The sequence below is a fragment of the Lutra lutra genome, chromosome 10, assembly GCF_902655055.1.
Source record: "Lutra lutra chromosome 10, mLutLut1.2, whole genome shotgun sequence".
NCBI classification, from domain to species: Eukaryota; Metazoa; Chordata; class Mammalia; order Carnivora; family Mustelidae; genus Lutra; species Lutra lutra.
In genome coordinates, this window is record NC_062287.1 from 5,211,842 (window position 1) to 5,230,067 (window position 18,226).

General features: G+C 44.5%; 1 protein-coding gene across 4 annotated transcripts in view; it reads right to left on the reverse strand.

The window, feature by feature from the left end:
* Positions 1-392: 392 nt before the first annotated feature.
* SLC35F2 (solute carrier family 35 member F2) overlaps positions 393-18,226 on the reverse strand; it is a 49,192-nt gene continuing 31,358 nt past the window's right edge. For 3 of the 4 annotated variants that reach the window (XM_047691745.1, XM_047691748.1, XM_047691747.1), the window contains exons 2-8: positions 17,257-17,432; positions 13,792-13,919; positions 9,288-9,447; positions 8,068-8,224; positions 7,505-7,557; positions 6,101-6,255; positions 393-1,446 (exon numbers count right to left, since the gene is read on the reverse strand). In XM_047691745.1, coding sequence (XP_047547701.1) covers positions 1,261-1,446; positions 6,101-6,255; positions 7,505-7,557; positions 8,068-8,224; positions 9,288-9,447; positions 13,792-13,919; positions 17,257-17,432 — 1,015 coding nt within the window. In that variant the 3' untranslated portion in view covers positions 393-1,260. The remainder of the gene's footprint in view (positions 1,447-6,100; positions 6,256-7,504; positions 7,558-8,067; positions 8,225-9,287; positions 9,448-13,791; positions 13,920-17,256; positions 17,433-18,226) is intronic. The other variant, XM_047691746.1, reaches the window with a different exon arrangement.

Genomic DNA, 18,226 nt, shown 5'->3' on the forward strand with positions numbered 1-18,226 from the left:
GTTCATCTAAATGGAATGAACCCAAAGGCGAAACACAGCAACCTAACCTTTTCCCATTCATTGGCAGCTGTGAATGATACACAGTGAAAATCAAACATCAGTTTTAATGGGCTGCAGACAATAAAAAGTTATTTCACTCAAAAAACTTAAAAAAAAAAGAAGGAAAAGAAAAAAGTAAGGGAATTCAGAATTTTAAAAAGTTTCTTCCAGCAAATGATCTGTGGGCTCCCTCTGACTTCCCCTCCATCCCAATATAACCCCAGGTAGGTCTGCCACAGCTCACCGAAGACATGATTCTGAGAAGCTGGACAGGAAGACATGTTGACTATATTAAGTCATTTAAAAATCCAGAAGGGGAATGGGTTCATCAAAGAAACCACACAATGAATGTATTGCCATGAAATCAAAATCTTTTAATCACATGAACAGTTGCCCTCAATTTCTTTATTACATTAAAAAAAAAGTTTATGTAGAGTTTACAGTTTTTGCAAAGTGGCAGCATGGTCGTGGATAATCATGAAGATGCTACACATTCACACTGTGAATTGAAGAAGTATTGTAAAAATTTCACGGCACCTTACAAATCCTCGGTGAGAAGCCATGCACTGTCCTCTTCAAACAACGGACAGAGGGTCCCCAAGTCTACCGCACCACCCCTCTTTCCTGCCTGGATGGTGCTCACACTGGTATCCCAGTCTTTCTCAAGGGCTACCCCAACCCCGTTGCTGCCATATGCAATCAATCATCAGACCCCATGGTGGGCCACAGGGCTTGCAGACGAGGATGACCTCAGCAAGACAAAACACCCAGAGGCCTCCAACTGTGGAAGGCTTCTCCCCGTCCCAAACCGGCCTGGACTGCCCCCACTCCCGCCAGGACAGCCCGCTTGCGGCTGCGCCCTGAGGCTGGATCACGCCTGGGTATTGGCCCCACCAGGCTTTCCCTCGGGTGCCTCCAAGACCCCAGCATGGCGCGCACCCTGTCTCCCTGGCACGACCTGGCATTGGTCCCCAAACCCACAGACACATGATCCTACCCACCTCAGCTTCTGCTCTATTTTCGGATTTCTAGTTTTGATGCATTATTTTCTATTCCTTTGTAAAATCTAACCACTGGCTCCAATCCAATGTCGCAGGGCTCGCCCCCCCAATAATTTTCCAAGAGTCCCCTCTGCCCCTAGCAGGCTCTGCCGCCTCCCAGCGACGGCCCCCGGTTTCCCAGGAAGCCTCGGGTGCCCACGCTCGGCTCCTTCCTCTCCAGCTACAAGGCGGCGGAGTGGGTCTCCGGCAGGTTCTCCTCCAACTTCAGCCCCAGGTTGTCGATGCCGATGCTGGTGACTGGCGGCACGTCGCTGTCCGCCGGCTCGGCCGTGCGCGTCGGGGTGGAGCAGTACAGCACGAAGCCCACCATGATGACGGTGAAGGACAGGATGTAGAGCCCGGAGAACTAGGAGGAGAACAGGCGGGGGGCTGTGGTCTCTGGCAAATGCAGGCCGGCTGCTGCCTTGGGCCAACCACGCGTTCTCGTGACCTTTGTTTCTGGAAGCTGCCTAAGGAGACGCCGACACCCCCAAACCCTCCGGTGCACGCGCGCGTGAAGACACGGTCTCGGGCATCACCTGCCCCATCAGCCGATCCCTGCATCTCTAGGAAACGGAACTTCTGCCTTTCTCTGTGCTACGCCCAGCTGGACCTCCACCCTGCAACCAGCCCCACTCAGTGCAGACCATCAGAGGTCAGCCCGGACACCAGGAGAGAGCCAATCTCAGACCCTAAGCCCTGCTTGTAATGTGGCTATGAAACAGAGAAACACAGGACCCAGGATTAAATGTGGGCGAACAGAGAAGAAAAGTTCTCCACAACCCTTCGTGCATGCGAATGCGATAAAATCCAGCTTGTTACAATTTAATAAATTATCTTCTTTCGGTAGACAAGGGTAACACAATCAGATTTATGGTGGACCGAGCAGGTAAGATTTTTAGAGCTGGAAGAACATCATTTTTTGGAAAAGTCTCAAACCCCAAGAGGTCACTGGTGTGAAGTGCAGTCGGACAAGCCCAGGGCGCGGAGCCTTGTGGGTGAGCCTCCCACCGTCCGGGCTTCCAGAAGGACCAACTGCAGCCAGAGCCCATTTTGACAAACACACCACAAGGATGGACAGAGTTTCTGGTGACCTTCTCCAACCCACCCCCTCTGTTAGGAAAACAAACACCCAGAATAAAATGCAGTGAAGACAAAAACACTAATTCACTGTTTATTATTACTGAAAAACGGCCTTCTGACATACCCCCAAAGTTTGAATAAATAATAATATGCACTTTGCATATTTGCTCTTATTTGAATGGAGGATCCAGACAAAAGTTCAAGTATTAAGGAAATTAATAATTGTTTTTAACAGCATGAAAGATCAAAGAAAGAAAGAGAGGAGCTGAAGACTGACCAAGGATGATGTAATAAAAATTAAGGAAACTATGTAACATAATTAATGTGCAATTAAACGCCCAGGATCATTTTTTTTTTCTTGGTACAAGCAATTTTATGAGCAAATTTATGAGCAAATTCTATGAGCAAATTTATGACCACTCAAATTTATGAGTGGTCCTGATAACCTGATTTCAAAGTTAAGAACGGAGGATGCTGGGGGTGCTTGGTGGCTCAGTCGGTTAAGCCTCTGACTTCTGCTCAGGTCATGATCTTGGGGTTATGGGGTTGAGCCCCGCTTTAGGCTCCCCACTCAGTAGGGAGTCTCACTCTCCCTCTACCCTCCCTACCACTTGTGCTCTCTCAGATAAATAAATAAAATCTTAATTAAAAAAAAAAGAATGGAGCATGCTATTTTATTCAACCCAACAAATGTTTAATTCACTTAAGATTTCAAAGTATGCCCCCAAAGAGTTCTAATGCCTAAAAAGAGTTCTAATAAGAAGGTGATAAAGAAAAACGATAAGAAAACATAACAGACTGGGAAAGGAGAGAAGAGGGGGAGAGAGGAGAAAGAACAAGATACACTCCAAAAAGTAGCAGGAGGAACTAATAGAGTTTTGAAATGAGTATTATGTACAGTCCTGGTCATCTCCGGGCTTCTCTGAGTCACCACTGGCTTCTGCACGTTTATTTTCTAAAAATGCTCAATCACTTCTTAACCTTAAGCCTTTAGATATCTTTAAGGAATGGAAGAGCCACAGCCTTCCCCAAAGGAGGAAAGCCTTCACCAGATTCAGTGCAGAGTCAATGATAATGACGCAAGTCAAGCTTGGCTTGACACCCAAACCTGGCTTTAGTTCTTGGATCCAAACCAAGCATGGTCCTCACAAGCATGGCCAAACACAGCTGGCATTTAATAAATATTTGTTGGGGAAAAAGAAGATTCAGAGACTATTAGGGAAAATTAAACCTATTTAGATTACCCTTAACTTTCAAAGTCAGTATTATGAAGTCGGTATCTATGCCCTCCTATAAAAGGTTTACTGTTACCTGTAGGGAACATAACTTGTTCAAAACATGTCCTGTTTGGTTTGGTGGTTTTAAATGGTTGGATCCTCTTAAGAACCAGGTGATTAAATGGAGTCATTTCCCTTAGAAGGGAGAGACTCTGAGGGAATGAGGGAAGTCTCCTGAATTAGAGGCTCTAGCCTTTATCTTCCTTCTTCTCATTCTTTTTTTTTCTTTTCTTTTTTCTTTTTTTTTTTTTTCTTTTTTTTTTTTTAATTCTACTGTTTGTGTCAGGATCTATACTGGAAATTTCTTGTGGCTACTCTGGTCAGTAAGTATTTACTCAAGATCAATTCCAGAAGAGGCAGAGTCTGACACTGAGGAGTGCAGAAATTTTTAAACTTTTCAACTGTGGATTTTAAAAATCAGAGCCAAGGTTATTTTAGAAATTAAAATTTTAAGAATTGGTGGTATACTGGACTTATAACTGCCTTTAAAAACTGCTTCTAAAATGCTAGGTATTGCACACCTGGGTGGCTCAGTAGGTTAAGAATTTGCCTTCAGGGGCGCCTGGGTGGCTCAGTGGGTTAAGCCACTGCCTTCGGCTCAGGTCATGATCTCAGGGTCCTGGGATCGAGCCCCGCATCGGGCTCTCTGCTCAGCAGGGAGCCTGCTTCCTCCTCTCTCTCTGCCTGCCTCTCTGCCTGCTTGTGATCTCTCTCTCTGTCAAATAAATAAATAAAATCTTAAAAAAAAAAAAAAAAAAAAAAAGAATTTGCCTTCAGCTCAGGTCATGATCTCTCGGGGTCCTACAATCAAGTCCCATGTCGGGCTTCCTGCTCCATGGGGAGTTGGCTTCTCCCTCTGTCTCTCTCTACCTCTCATGAATAAATAAATAAAATCTTTAAATAACTTTTTTTAAGTGCTAGGTATCTTCTTTAAGCTCTGAATGGTTTCCCACCTCTATAATTTACTCTGAAGATCACAGCAGACCCACTCTTTGCTCTACAAGTCTTGAAATGGCCTTTGAACAAAAACAATCAAATCTGATCTGGGTTAAGAGACATGCAGAGACAAAGAAACATAAAGCAAAAGAACGGAGAAGGAATTTAACGTTTGCATGCTCTAATTTTGAGAATAATGGTTTAAAGTTATATGGTCAAAAAAATGAAATACAAAAAGCTTTTTCATGTTCAAGTTAAGAGCAGTTAAAGAGCAAATATCTACAGGAAAAAAGCTTATAACAGGTAGTGGCAGGTGTATTTTAAAAGCTTTTCTTTCTTTAACCTTACTTCCTCCTTCCCGCTAGGATAGTATTTACTTAGAAGAAATTAAACTACTAAAGCTAAATCAATATATTTAGTTTAAAAAGAAAAACGCACAGGTGAGTGGGGTCCTACTTTACATAGATAACCTATAACCATTAAGCTTAACTGCAGAATAGAAACAACATCGCCTCCTGGTGGCAGCCATGTGAAATGCAAGCACAGCACCACAGCTCACTTTTTTTTTTTTTTTTTTAAGATTCCACTTATTTATTTGACAGACAGAAATCACAAGTGGACAGAGACCAGACAGAGAGAGAGAGGAGGAAGCAGGCTTCCTGCTGAGCAGAGAGCCCGATGCGGGGCTCGATCCCAGGACCCTGAGATCATGACCTGAGCCGAAGGCAGAGGCTTTAACCCACTGAGCCACCCAGGCGCCCCACCACAGCTCACTTTTAAGGCTCATTTTGTAGCCCTTGGCAACTGTTCTCATTAAAAAAAAATAATAATAGGGGCGCCTGGGTGGCGCAGTGGGTTAAAGCCTCTGCCTCGGCTTGGGTCATGATCTCAGGGTCCTGGGATCAAGCCCGCGTTGGGCTCTCCACTCAGTGGAGAACCTGCTTCCTCCTCTCTCTCTCTCTCTCTCTCTCTGCCTACCTGTGATCTCTGTCTGTCAAATAAATAAATAAAATCTTTAAAATAATAATAATAATAAATTTTTAAAAATCTAGGGCTGTCAGGTCACTTCTCTGATTCACTCTGACATTTGTTATTTTTTAATGATGCAACAAAAAGTTACAAATACTCTTTCAGTCTAAGTTCAGGAACACCTTAACCACCAAGTTTGTAAAGATAACCCCGAGTTCCTTTCATATGTAAGGCAAATGGTTTATGTTTCTTAAGCAGAAATTTCTGAGAACCCACTGAACGAGGCGCTGTGAGTTCATAGCCAATTCCTGGGAATAGTGTAAAACAGTGCCAAGCAATTTCTGCCTGGGTATAAAATTCTACAAGGACAAAGAAATGTATTTGCTGCCCCCAAATGAAACTAAAAGTATCAAGCAACAGCCAACATTCTCGGTATTTGTTCAAATAACTGGGATAGCAAGCTCATCGACAAGCATTTACTGAAGGTATACTCAAGAAAGACAGATTTCCAAGGTAGCAGTTCTCAAAATGCACTCCCAAGACCTTGAAGGTACCCAAGACCCTTTCAGAAGTCTATAACATCAAAACTCTTATTATATTATGAACATGATTCTATTTGCGTGGAGTCCAGATCGTCCAATGAGATTGTTGCCCAAAAAGATGAGGCTTTATTTGTGGATCTAAAACAGTAAAGACACCCACAGCTTCTTTTAGGCCAAGCAAGTGTTCCTATTTGAACACGATCTATTTGCTTACCTTATAGCCAAACAGAAAGAGTCCAAAGAAAAGACTGTAGAGGTCGGCCGTCAGGATGCCCAAGTTCACAGAGGTGGCACTGGTGACTTTAATCACTAGTGGCATGAAGCTGTACAGGCAAAACATAGAGAGGGCAAACGCCACAAACAGCAGAGCTGCAGAAAAAGCAAAGTGTAACAGCTAACATTACAGGAAGAAATCAGAAGGCAAAGACCCTTTTAAGGCTTGGCTGCCATCTACAATTCCCTGACCCTTCCACAAACTCTCTACAGAGCCACTTGCTAACGCTCAGCATTGCAAATGAGGTACAGAAAGCCCTCAGGGAAAAAAAATAGTCATAATAATAACAAGATACAACGCCGAGGAAGGACTTCAAAATCACAACAAAGTGTTCGATGGTGAAGTCCGTGGGGACTTGCTCATGGTGTGAATGGTTCAGCAGCTCTCATCACTGGCCCCAACCGCCCACCCCAGAGAGCGTGATGCTGTGATAAAAGGTCAATAAAAGCAGAATCACTATCAAGAAAAATCACCATTGTCTTTCGTTTGCTTTTATGTGGTTCAATGGTTGGACATGATTCGTGTCACTGGATTCAGAATAAAGCATTTTTAGTCACCAAAGGCAGCTTATGCTCATTACCTTGTGCTCACATCACTAAATTCAGCGCTCTCCAAAAGCACGGTATAACCATCCTCTTCAGGGCACAGCTAGTGACCGCTCAGCTTTGCAACCACTCCTTCAATCCCATCCCCAGACTCAACACACCCCCACTCACACTCACTCACATTCACGCACACTCGCTCACACTCTCACAAGCCAAGTTCTTTAACTGAATCAAATTATGTAAGCACAGCCTACAAACTTCATGACATTTCACGGACCGTTTCTAACTTCCTTCCACCCGTCATTAAATAAGGCTGGAGGAGTCCTTCCTAACCGTTCCCTCACTGTTTGCTACATTGTTTGTTTGTGCAGATGCCCAGGAACGTCAGGTGAGAGTCATACGGAAGGCGATGGGTGATTCCACGCTGTCAGAGTATGGGGGTTAATGTTTCACGAATTACATGGAGCAGACAACCTTCAAACGAGGTTTGAGGACTCGCGACGCAGACCTAACGCAAAGTGAGTGTGACCAAAGGTCAGTTGGTCTTGTTCAGAATTCCTGGTAAAGAAAAGCTCTTCCTGGGGGTAAAGATTAAGAATTAACTCCTGTGAAGGTTTATTTACGAGTTCTCAGGGAAAACTCGATGTAAAACGCTGGAGACCTCTGAGTACCACACTGCTCTATGATTTTACAGAAATGGTTTAATATTACGTAAATGAAGTATTTATTTCTCGACGTGTACTTTTGTCACTCAAGAGGAAAGGCTACTGACTCAGAGGAAGACCACGTATGTACATACCGATCTTCCAGTCCCACGGAATGCCGGCGATATCCTTATATTCCACGATCAACCTGAGAGCAAAACCAGAGAGAACCACACACTCATTGTCACTAGCTTATAGGCATTTTAGGTGCTCTACTCCAGCTAAGGTGAGGAATTATGTTGAGTTTTAAATTTTTCTTAGTGTATAAAAATAAGTATCTTTAAGATAAATGACAACGAATAAAAACAAAGGAGCCCACAAACATGCTCAAGGCCCTTCGAGGCACTTTTCAAATAGCACCCAGCATGAGATTATGCTTTCCATTTGAACAGGGAGTTAATATCTTCTGTTAATAACTGAAAAAAAAAGTCTGTACTGGGACTGCCTGTACCACACCATAAGCAGAAATCCTAAGCCTCACAAGCACGTAAGAAAACAAGGTGTGATTCTCGATATTTCAAGAATCTTCTAATCGTTAGCCAGCTGCTGATTTCACGTGGGAATCTGGGCCAAACCACAATGAATGTCGGTAGCTGGAAAGGACTCGTGTACCACAGATGGGCTTATTTTGTTTTGAAGGGAGACTTTAGACTCTTACAGCTGTATGCCGCTGATCACTGTTCCGAATAAGCCCACCATCCCTAAAAACTCCTGTCTGCTCAGCTTCTTCACAACGTACTCTTCACACACGTTAGACACAGCATAGAGGGAAGCGCCTAGAAGGACCAAGATGTCACCAATCAGGACGTTACTGCCTACAGGAAGACAAGACACAAAAAGGTACACAGCGATAAGAGAGGGGACCCTTCTCGCCTGGTTCTAGGAGTTGATCTGGTTCACATCCATTTGAATAAGATTTTACAGAAGGGGAGACCCTGGTTTCTAGGAGTTTAAAGACTCTTACTCCTCTCACTTTCTGGCATAATTCTGCCGTGATTTTTCATATTCTGACCCCTCGGGAGATGACGTGACTGGAAGACGGATAATGTTAAGGCCTTAGGAAATGATTCTATGACAAAGAAATTAATAGAATTCAGGGAAGGGAATTAACTAAAGCTACAGGGAAGGAAGCTAGGTAGTCAAGGTCGTCTTCTCTCAATCCAAGGACACCGTGAAGTCACTTGTAGACTAGGTAGACTCAGACACCATATTTAGATTTTATAGCATCATCCGAACTTTGACCCGAAGGAAGTCCAAGTGTTCTCATTCACGGAGCGACTGGAAAGAGGTCAGTCACCCAGTGGACAGAAGCTTCCTTCTGATAAAGAGCCATGAATCTACAGTAGGATTTCTTTTTCTTTCTTTCTTTCTTTTTTTTAAAGATTTTATTTATTTGACAGACAGAGATCACAAGTAGGCAGAGAGGCAGGCAGAGAGAGGGGGAAGCAGGCTCCTTGCGGAGCAGAGAGCCCGATGCGGGGCTCAATCCCAGGACCCTGAGATGACCTGAGCCAAAGGCAGAGGCTTAACCCACTGAGCCACCCAGGCGCCCCTACAGTAGGCTTTCCAGTAACTAATCCAAATGGATGAGCCAAAAGAGGATTATTGCAAATATTTAAAGAAACTTCTCTCTCATGAGACAAAACAAAACTATTTAGTGTGACAAAAAGGAGCACGGACGATGGGCGGGCAGGAATGCAAAGCATGCTTGGTGGACCGTATCCCGACAGCAGACGCCAGTAAATGTGAAAATAAAACTGAAAAGACAGTTTAAGCAAGACATGTCTTCCGTCTTTTCCCGTAGAGCTTTGCAATACGGAAGCGAAAACACAAGCAACACTGTTTTCTGTGACCGAAGCAGAAGGACTGCAGCCTCACCTGAATTGTCCTCCCTCCCCGCCAGGATGTCTGCACCGACCATCGTCCCCACACCCAACAGACAGACAGCCACGGCGATGAAGTGGGTCGCTCTGTATCTTGCGTAAAGAATAAACCATGAGAGAGCCATCAACACAGGGATCCCAAAGCAGTCCAAGAGCTGCAAGGAAGGAGACACAAACAGCGTGAGCCTTCTGTCCAGCTAAAACATGGGTGACTCGTGCTCGGAGCCTGCCTTTATTCCTGCCCGTCCGGTATGTCTCGACGGCGATCTACCGGGATTACCCGGGTTTACCTTCCCCTGGATGGACTCATTGTATCTTCACAGCCCTGTGAGACTGAAACCACGGTCCCCATTTTACACATGAGGAAAACCAAGGCGCAGTTGGGTTAAATGAGGTGCTCCGAATCCCACAGCTGGAAGCGGGAGAACCAGTGGCTGACCCCAGGGATTCTGTCTCATAGACTGTGTTGTATCTCTACCCTCCAGCGCGTGTTTCTCCCCCAGTCCAGCAGGCAGACCTGCCCTCCCTCACTCGACCAGTACTTCTGCAGCTCAGGTCGGGGAGACCTTAGGAGAGGAGCTGGAGTGCAGAGAACGAGAGAGACACAGCCCAAGCCCTCAGGAGCAGACAGAAGGCTAGACAGACACAGAAGAAATAGTCACACAAGCAGGTATTTAACTGCTGTTGGGCTAAGAGCCACCGAGAGGTACAGGAGACTCTCAGAAAGCCCAAGACACCATCTCCCTGACAGAGTGGCCAACCCCACCAGAGCTCACAGCAAATCGATATTCCTCCATCACCCAATGATCACGGGTCCAGAAAAACCCTCTCCACGCCTAATAATATGGCCAGACTACGGCAATGCCAAAAATCACAGCAAATTCAAAATCACTTGTAAGATTAAGGGGGGGGAATGGAGATTTTATTCCCTCCATTCTTGAATTCACAAATCATGTGAAGTACATTCAAGGATAAAATATATTCCGTATGCTAATAATAGTCCCAAACCTGCTTTACCGTTCCTCCTGTTTTTTTTGTTTTGTTTTTTTTTTTTTAACCTTGACTTGGATTCCCTCTGTGTCTGTCTCCTTTTGGACAAGGCCCTAAATCTCCCGCAGCCTCGTCCAGCCCATCCCCGGCTGCTGACTGACTGCCTTTTGCTGTGGTGTCAGTCCTGGAGGCCGGGGCGCCTGGTGCGGGAACGGGCACCTCGCCTTGTTATTTATTCCAGCTGCAGAGCTCCAATCCCCTAAGTGCTTTACGGAGGCAGCCTGAATAACAAACCATTAAACAATGCAAACGATAACAGCCTGTCCCAGAAGACGCCAGCACAATCCAGCCATAATGACTTAACAAAGTCTAAACGATGTTCCTTAAACAAAAAAAAGTAAAAAAAAAAATAAAAAAAGATCCCTCTCTGAAGTCTCACAGGAGACTCCCTATCCTTAAATTGTGTCTTAAAATTGAACTTAAGTTTATTCTATTCTGGGGGCGCCTGGGGGGGCTCCATCGGTGAAGCCTCTGCCTTCAGCTCAGGTCATGATCTCAGGGTCCTGGGATCCAGCCCCGAGTGGGGCTCCCTGCTCAGCGGGGAGCCTGCTTCTCTCTCTGCCTCTGCTTACCGCTCCCTTGTTTGTGCTCTCTCAATCCCTCTCTGTCAAATAAATAAATAAATAAAATCTTAAAAAGAAATGTGCTCTCTTTTCAACAATTTGGGGTGGGCCGTGAGTGGCCATCTAAGGGACCTGCCCACGCCGTGCTCCCTGGCCAGTCCTCCTTGGCGTCACAACCGGAAATGAAGAGATCAGACCAGATGATCTCACAGGTTCAAAAGTTCCATTTCTCATCTGCTCTCTAGCACACCGGGCCATCTACCTACATGGACTCTCCTTCTTACATACTCTTGGTGATGGCTGTCTTCTCCTTGATGAGTTCAGTCTCAAGAGCCTCCCTATTTAACTTAATCTTTAAAAATTATTGGGGCCCCTGGGTGGCTCAGTTAAGCAGCTGCCTTTGGCTCAGGTCATGATCCCAGGGTCCTAGGATCAAGCCTCACGTTGGGCTCCCTGCTCGGCAGGAAGCCTACTTCTCTCTCTCCCACTCCCTCTGCTTGTGTTCCCTCTCTCACTGTGTCTGTCAAGTAAATAAATTTTAAAAAATAATAATTGTCCAGCCACAGTCCGCAAGGTATAAAGTCAGACAGCCAGCGGAGGGAGGCACAGACACAAAACTGAGTTAGACTTTGTTAGAAATACTTTATTAGACATGGAGCAGAAAGGACAAAGTGAGATAGAAGGAGGCCTTAGAGAATGGAGGACAGGGGTGTCAAACAGCACTGTGTTCTAGGAAGAACAGAGCAGCCCAACGGAGGAGAAGCTGGCCGTGGGTGGGGAAGGAACAGAGGGGGAAAAGAAGGAACAGTGGTAAAGCGGGAGGACACAGGGGCAGAAACTTAGCCCACAGGGTGCCCACAGGCATGATGTAAGCCTCCCATAAACCACTCGGTCCATGGTCGCCACTCCAGCATCTGCGAAGGAATCCTTAAGGAGGAGGTTCAGAGACCCCCAGAGCCCAACTTCCATCCTTCTCCCCAAACTGCAGATTTACTCAAGTAGAGAATCATCTGGAAGAGCCCCAGGGACAGTCCGAACCACCTCAGCAGGGAGCTGTGCCTGCCAGATGGCCTTTTGGTCATGGACTCCTTGAGAGGACCAGAGCACGTAACTTGTGACGACCAAATGCTTGTTTTTCTAAGAGGCTAGAATGGAAGAAACTATTTTCAATAATCTAAAGCATGAAACTCAGTCAGAGACCCAACTGTTAGGGTTTTTGCTTAGCTGAGTTTAGACCTTGTACCAAGTCAAAACTGGTCATTATCGGTCATCCAGAGTTCCTGGAAATTATAATCAAGTAATTGTGTACGAGGAGGGTAGATGTGACTAGGAAATGCCATCTTCTATTTAAGTGTATGCTTATTACCCAGAGCTAAAAGCACAGGTAACCCTATTTGTGAGCAACTTGATCCTTTAGGTAACTCTTGGTTTTAACAGTTTTTGTTTTTTTTTTAAGATTTTATTTATTTATTTGTCAGAGAGAGAGAGAGAGAGATCACAAGCAGGAGGAACAGCAGAGAGAGCAGAGAGCCCGCTGAGCAGAGAGCCCGATGTGGGGGCTTGATCCCAGGACCCTTGAATTATGACCTGAGACGAAGGCAGACGCTTAACTCACTGAGCCACCCAAGCATCCCTACCTCTTGGCTTTAATTTTTATGAATGCTGGGTTTTCCTACATGCCTCCTGTGATATCTGTCTTAACTCTAATTTCCCCAAACCAAAAGGTTTGCTGAAGCCAATCTTAGCATGATTAGCACGATGTTACGGAAGAGAAAATATTTAATATGATGCATTCAGATAATGGTAGCATTTAATGTATATTCACATTGGGAAAGTACTGAATTTTCATCAGTCCTCACATCTTCCAAGCAAAATAAGTCTAATTACACTTTAATTTTTCCAGAGATGAGATAAGGACACCTCTGTTTCATACAGTAGAAAACTGATACATCAGAAAATTACAAATTTAGAGGCACCTGGGTGGATCAGCCAGTGAAGGGTCTGCCTTCAGCTCAGGTCATGATCTCAGGGTCCTGGGATCGAGCCCCACATTAGGCTCCCTGCTCAGTGGGGAGTCTGCTTCTCCCCCTCCTCCTCACCCCAGCTACTGTTCTCTTTGTCTCTCACTCTCCTTCTCAGATAAATAAAAACCTTAAAAAAAAAAACTTACAAATTTATTAATTGTGAAGACTAAACCTGGCATTGGAGTCTCTCACTCTCACTTCCCTTCAGGAATCCTTAGTTGTTCGCAGGGGTGACTCACTGTCATGATACAGCCCAGAGTTCGCTAACATCAAGACAACTGAATCAGTCTTCCTCAACACCTAGCTAAAAAGTACTGCTCTGCAGGAACATTTTTCCTTCAATGCAGCAAGAATAAACCTAAAAAAGGAATAGGGACATCAGTTTTACCTCTGGCTACTCAAGGTGCATAATCTCTACCCCCAAATATCTACAGGGTTGCTTCTGAAGACTCCAATGGCTAGTTTTGTCTCGAATATCTACTTCCCTAGCAAATATTCACTTTTCTGCGGCACAAAAGTACATTCCCTTTATATGCCATCTTCAAGCAAACTTAAAAAAGAACTCTTGTCAACAGCACAGCATCAATTGCCAACTAAATATTTATGCCTATTTTGGTAGCAACTGTTTAATTCCGTAACAGCTTTGGCAGTTTGGGAACTGATTAACTTGTATACATTTTCTTTAATTCAGGGAAATTTTACTCATTAGCACCTATGTTCCGTGAAGAAACAGACAGCGTCCACTATGTTTATGTTTTTTTACAAGGAAATGGCTTTTCCATAAAATTGGGTTAGCACATATGGGTTCAGATTCTTCTCTTGAAGCTTAAAAACCCACATGGGTCAGAGGAGGGGCCCTCACCTGGACACTGGTGAGAGTGGTGTACTGGTACGCTCTGACGATCAGGTAATTAGCTTCCACATCTGCTAGCCCGAGCAGGACGTACTTCCACCATTTTCTCTTCAAGATGGATAAAAGGTTATCGCTACCTGGTTGAAAGAAATCCGGGTTGATACATGTGCCTTGAAAATGATGTTATGCACATCGATTTAAAGACTAAAGAGTCGAAGTAAAGGTTTACAATGTCTTTTGAATGTGGTCACTCCTTTAAAAAAAAAAAAAAGATTTTATTTATTTATTTCACAGAGAGAGACACAGCAAGAGAGGGAACACAAGCAGGGGGAATGGGAGAGGGAGAAGAAGGCTTCCCACCAAGTGGGGAGCCCGATGCGGGGCTCAATCCCAGTACACTGGGATCATGACCCAAGCCAAAGGCAAACGCTCAACAACTGAGCCACCCAGGTGCCCTGAATGTGGCCATTTCTAATTTCCATTATTCATAACCAAAATGCCTAAGATAGTTTAGCAAGTTGTTAGATTTCTTCTATTACAAGACCCAAGCTAAGATGTCCGCATAGACCAAGGGTTTAAAGAAACTACCAGAGAGGGGTACCTGGGTGGCTCAGTGGGTTAAAGCCTCTCCCTTCAGCTCAGGTCATGATCTCAGGGTCCTGGGATCAAGGCCCGCATCGGGCTCTCTCCTCAGCGGGGAGCCTGCTTCCCCCCTCTCTCTTTGCCTCTCTGCCTACTTGTGATCTCTGTCAAATAAATAAAATCTTAAAAAAAAAAGAAAGAAAGAAAGAAAGAAACCACCAAAGAGAAAGTAAGTAGGAGAAAAGGGGTTAAATTTCATTTCCTACTGTAACAGAAATATAATAACCAGGTATGGGTTTGAATGCTGTCATTCCTGACAAGCTACAGGTTATCCTAAAAAATCAAATGTTTTCTTATGAATTCAATGGCTATTTAACATCTGCATGTGGTCATTCTTTTGGAAGAGATGTGCTTTCCAGAGAAAATTAAGTCAGTGGAAAGTTCATAAAAAAGATTCGGTGGCATCACTGAACAAACACCTTTTACCCCCAAATTCTACTTATTCAAATTAATGGCAATTCACTTCTTTGGAGAAGTTAGCAGACAGGAGATATATAATTAGCACGTATATGAGAAGACTTTATGGTAAAAATAACCTACAAGTGGGAATTATAGCCAAATGATTATTATTAAAACCTAATTAGCAGGAATATCCTGAAAACACAAAGTCAGTCTTCTCAAGATGACATGGCAGACACCCACCCACCATCCCACAGGGGACCTCATTGATGTACTTACGAGTCACACTGACTCCCTAAAGGCCAATACTACAAAGGAGCAAAGTCTAGCCCTATTGACCATGTACCCATGCATCTAATTCCAACTCCTAAGCTCTTGCCAAATTTGGAACTTTCCCCTTAAGACATTTTCCCCTCTCCCCCAACTGGTTTCCACTTTCTTTCAAAAATAAGTCAGTTAGGGCACCTGGATGGCTCAGCTGGTTGGGTGTCTGCCTTTGGCTTGGGTCATGATCCTGGAGTCCTGGAATCGAGTCCCGCATTGGGCTCCCTGCTCAGCAGGGAGTCTGCTTCTCCCACTGACCTCTCTCCTTTCATGCTCTCTCTCTCAAATAAATAAATAAAATCTTAAAAAAAAAAAAGTCACTTATCCCGACACTGGAATACCATTGTGCATGTTAAGGTTCATATGACGTAAGGATTCACAAGCATTGGTGAATTCTTTTTTTAATTTTTTTTTTATTTGACAGACAGAGATCACAAGTAGGCAGAGAGGCAGGCAGAGAGAGAGGAGGAAGCAGACTCCCCACTGAGCAGAGAGCCCGATGTGGGGCTGGATCCCAGGACCCCGGAATCATGACCTGAGCCGAAGGCAGAGGCTTTAACCCACTGAGCCACCCAGGAGCCCATGCATTGGTGACTTATCATTCACCTTAAAATGATGAAGATGGAAGTATTGCCCCTCCTGATCAGTTGATGGGTTACCCATCGTCTTCACGTTTCTGAGTTTCATCTCATTTCATTTATTTTTAAAAGCCATGCCCTCCTCTCGTGGGAAGGATGTCTGTCATGACTAGCAGCCCTCAGTGTGGAATGGTTGTAAGAGGATGGGCCCAGAGGCAGGCTAGCTGGGTCGGAATCCGGCTCCAGTTCCTACCTACATGACTCATGGCCCGTTACCTAAGTGCTGCATGCCTCAGTTTCCTCATCTGCAAAGTGGGGGTAACACTAATCCCCACGTGCTTCACTGGGAGTGAGGTGACACATCACCAAAGTGAGTTAATCAATTAAAATGATGCCTGGCACAAAAGTGTCCACCAGAATCTCGCTTTGCCCATTTTCTGTGTCGTTAGCTACAAATCATATTTCTACAATGATTCTAAAACAACTTCACTCAGGCATCTGGGTGGCTCAGTCAGGCAAGCCTCGGACGCTTGGTTTCGGCTGACGTTGTGATCTCAGGGTTGTGAGATAGAGCCCCGCATCGGGCTCCTCGTTCAGCAGGGGGTCTGCTTGAGATTCTCTCCCTCTGCCCCATCCCCTGCTTACACGCACACACTCTCCATCTCTCTCTATAATAAACAATGAAATCTTTTTAAAAAGAATGATAAATTATTTTTTTAAGATTTTATTTATTTATTTGACACAGAGAGAGAGAGACAGTGGGAGAGGGAACACAAGCAGGGGGAGCAGCAGAGGGAGAGGGAGAAGCAGACTCCCCGCCGAGCAGGGAGCCCGATGCGGGACTTGATCCCAGGACTCTGGGATCAGGACCTGAGCCCAAGTCAGACCCTTAACAAATGAATCACTCAGAGGCCCCAAGAATGATAAATCCTTAAAAAACAACAACAACAACAACAACAAAAAAAAACCAGCCAGCGATAAAGATGTTAATTCCTTGCCAGTTCCTTGTCTTTGTCTCCCTCAGGACACAGACTTCTTGTACCTGCAACCAGTGTTCCACTTAACTGGAAATATATATTTTGGAGAGTGAGGCTCTTTTTAAGGGCTGTTTAGTATTGTCTCTTAAATACCAACCACGGGAGAAAAAAACAAAACCTAACTTCTAAATGCATTTACAGTTTTTTTTTTTAATTTTAATTTTTTAATTTTTTTTAAGTAATTTCTACACCCAATATGGGGCTCAAGAGTCCCACGCTAAGCCAGCCAGGCACACCAGCACTTTTTTATATTTTGACAACTTCTACTGGGACAGTTTGGCGCTACCTGTTTTAATCAACAATTTCACCGAATTATACCTAAATCTCCATAAATTTTCAGAGCATTCAGGGGTGTCATACTTATCTAATAACTTCTATGAAGAACAGTTTCCTGTTCTTGGTTTTTACCTCATTTTATTTTTTTTAATATCTAGAAGCCAAAACATTTTTACGAAGATAATTTGTTGAAAAGGTCACCCTCACATTTGACCTACCTGACTGAAACGCCAGCGTCACTGTATAAAAGAGAAACAGCAGGCAGTAGTTGATAAAGCTCTGGAGCATGGGGGTGTTCACTTTGTATTTTTCTGCCAGGAACTGGCTGGTGATGGCTGTCCCGCATATGCACAAGGACAACATCTGACCCAGGGCAATTGTCTTCAAGATATTCCTAGAAAATAAAGGAGAAAATCAGAACAACTCCCAACTAAGTTATTACACACACACACACACACAGAGGCTCAACACGAAGAAATATTCTAATTATCCTAGGTGGTTCTTCAGTTCACTTCATTGCTTACTTCACATGCACTAAAACGAAAGTTTTGTATTTCGAGAGACTCGATCTTTGCTCTTTTACATTTCTGATTTTCCCCCTCATTCCCACCAAAAAACATATTCCCCGTCTTCACTGACCACACAGAGATCGTTTGGATTACTAAGTGATGTCATCTACCATTTAAAGTATGTGGGTGATTTTTTCTTTTTTTTTAAACATTGACGCTAGTTTTAAATTCTTCCCATGCATGAAGTGTTCACCACTTTCTCAACCTTTCATTCTCCCGGAGACTTGATTTCTTCAAGAAGCAATGGCTTTCAAGGTTGCCTGCAGGTTTGAATCAAGGAGACTTTTCGAAGGTTTTATTGCTTATTTATTTTAGAGAGAGAGAGTGAGCATCGCACACATGCAGGCATGAGTGGGGGGAGGCGCAGAGAGAGACCCACAAGCAGACTCCCCACTGAGTGCAGAGCCTGATGCAGGGCTTGATCCCACGACCCTGAGATCCTGACTTGAGTGGAAATCAAGAGTCCGACAGTAACCGACTGGGCCACCCAGCACCCCTGAATCATGGAGACTGTGAATGCCAATGTTCAGCTGCGCCTGGATGGACCGACCGCATCCTTTTCTCAGGCAGTGGGTCCCAGGCATCGGGGTCCCAGGAGTGGATGATGCGCCAAGCTTCC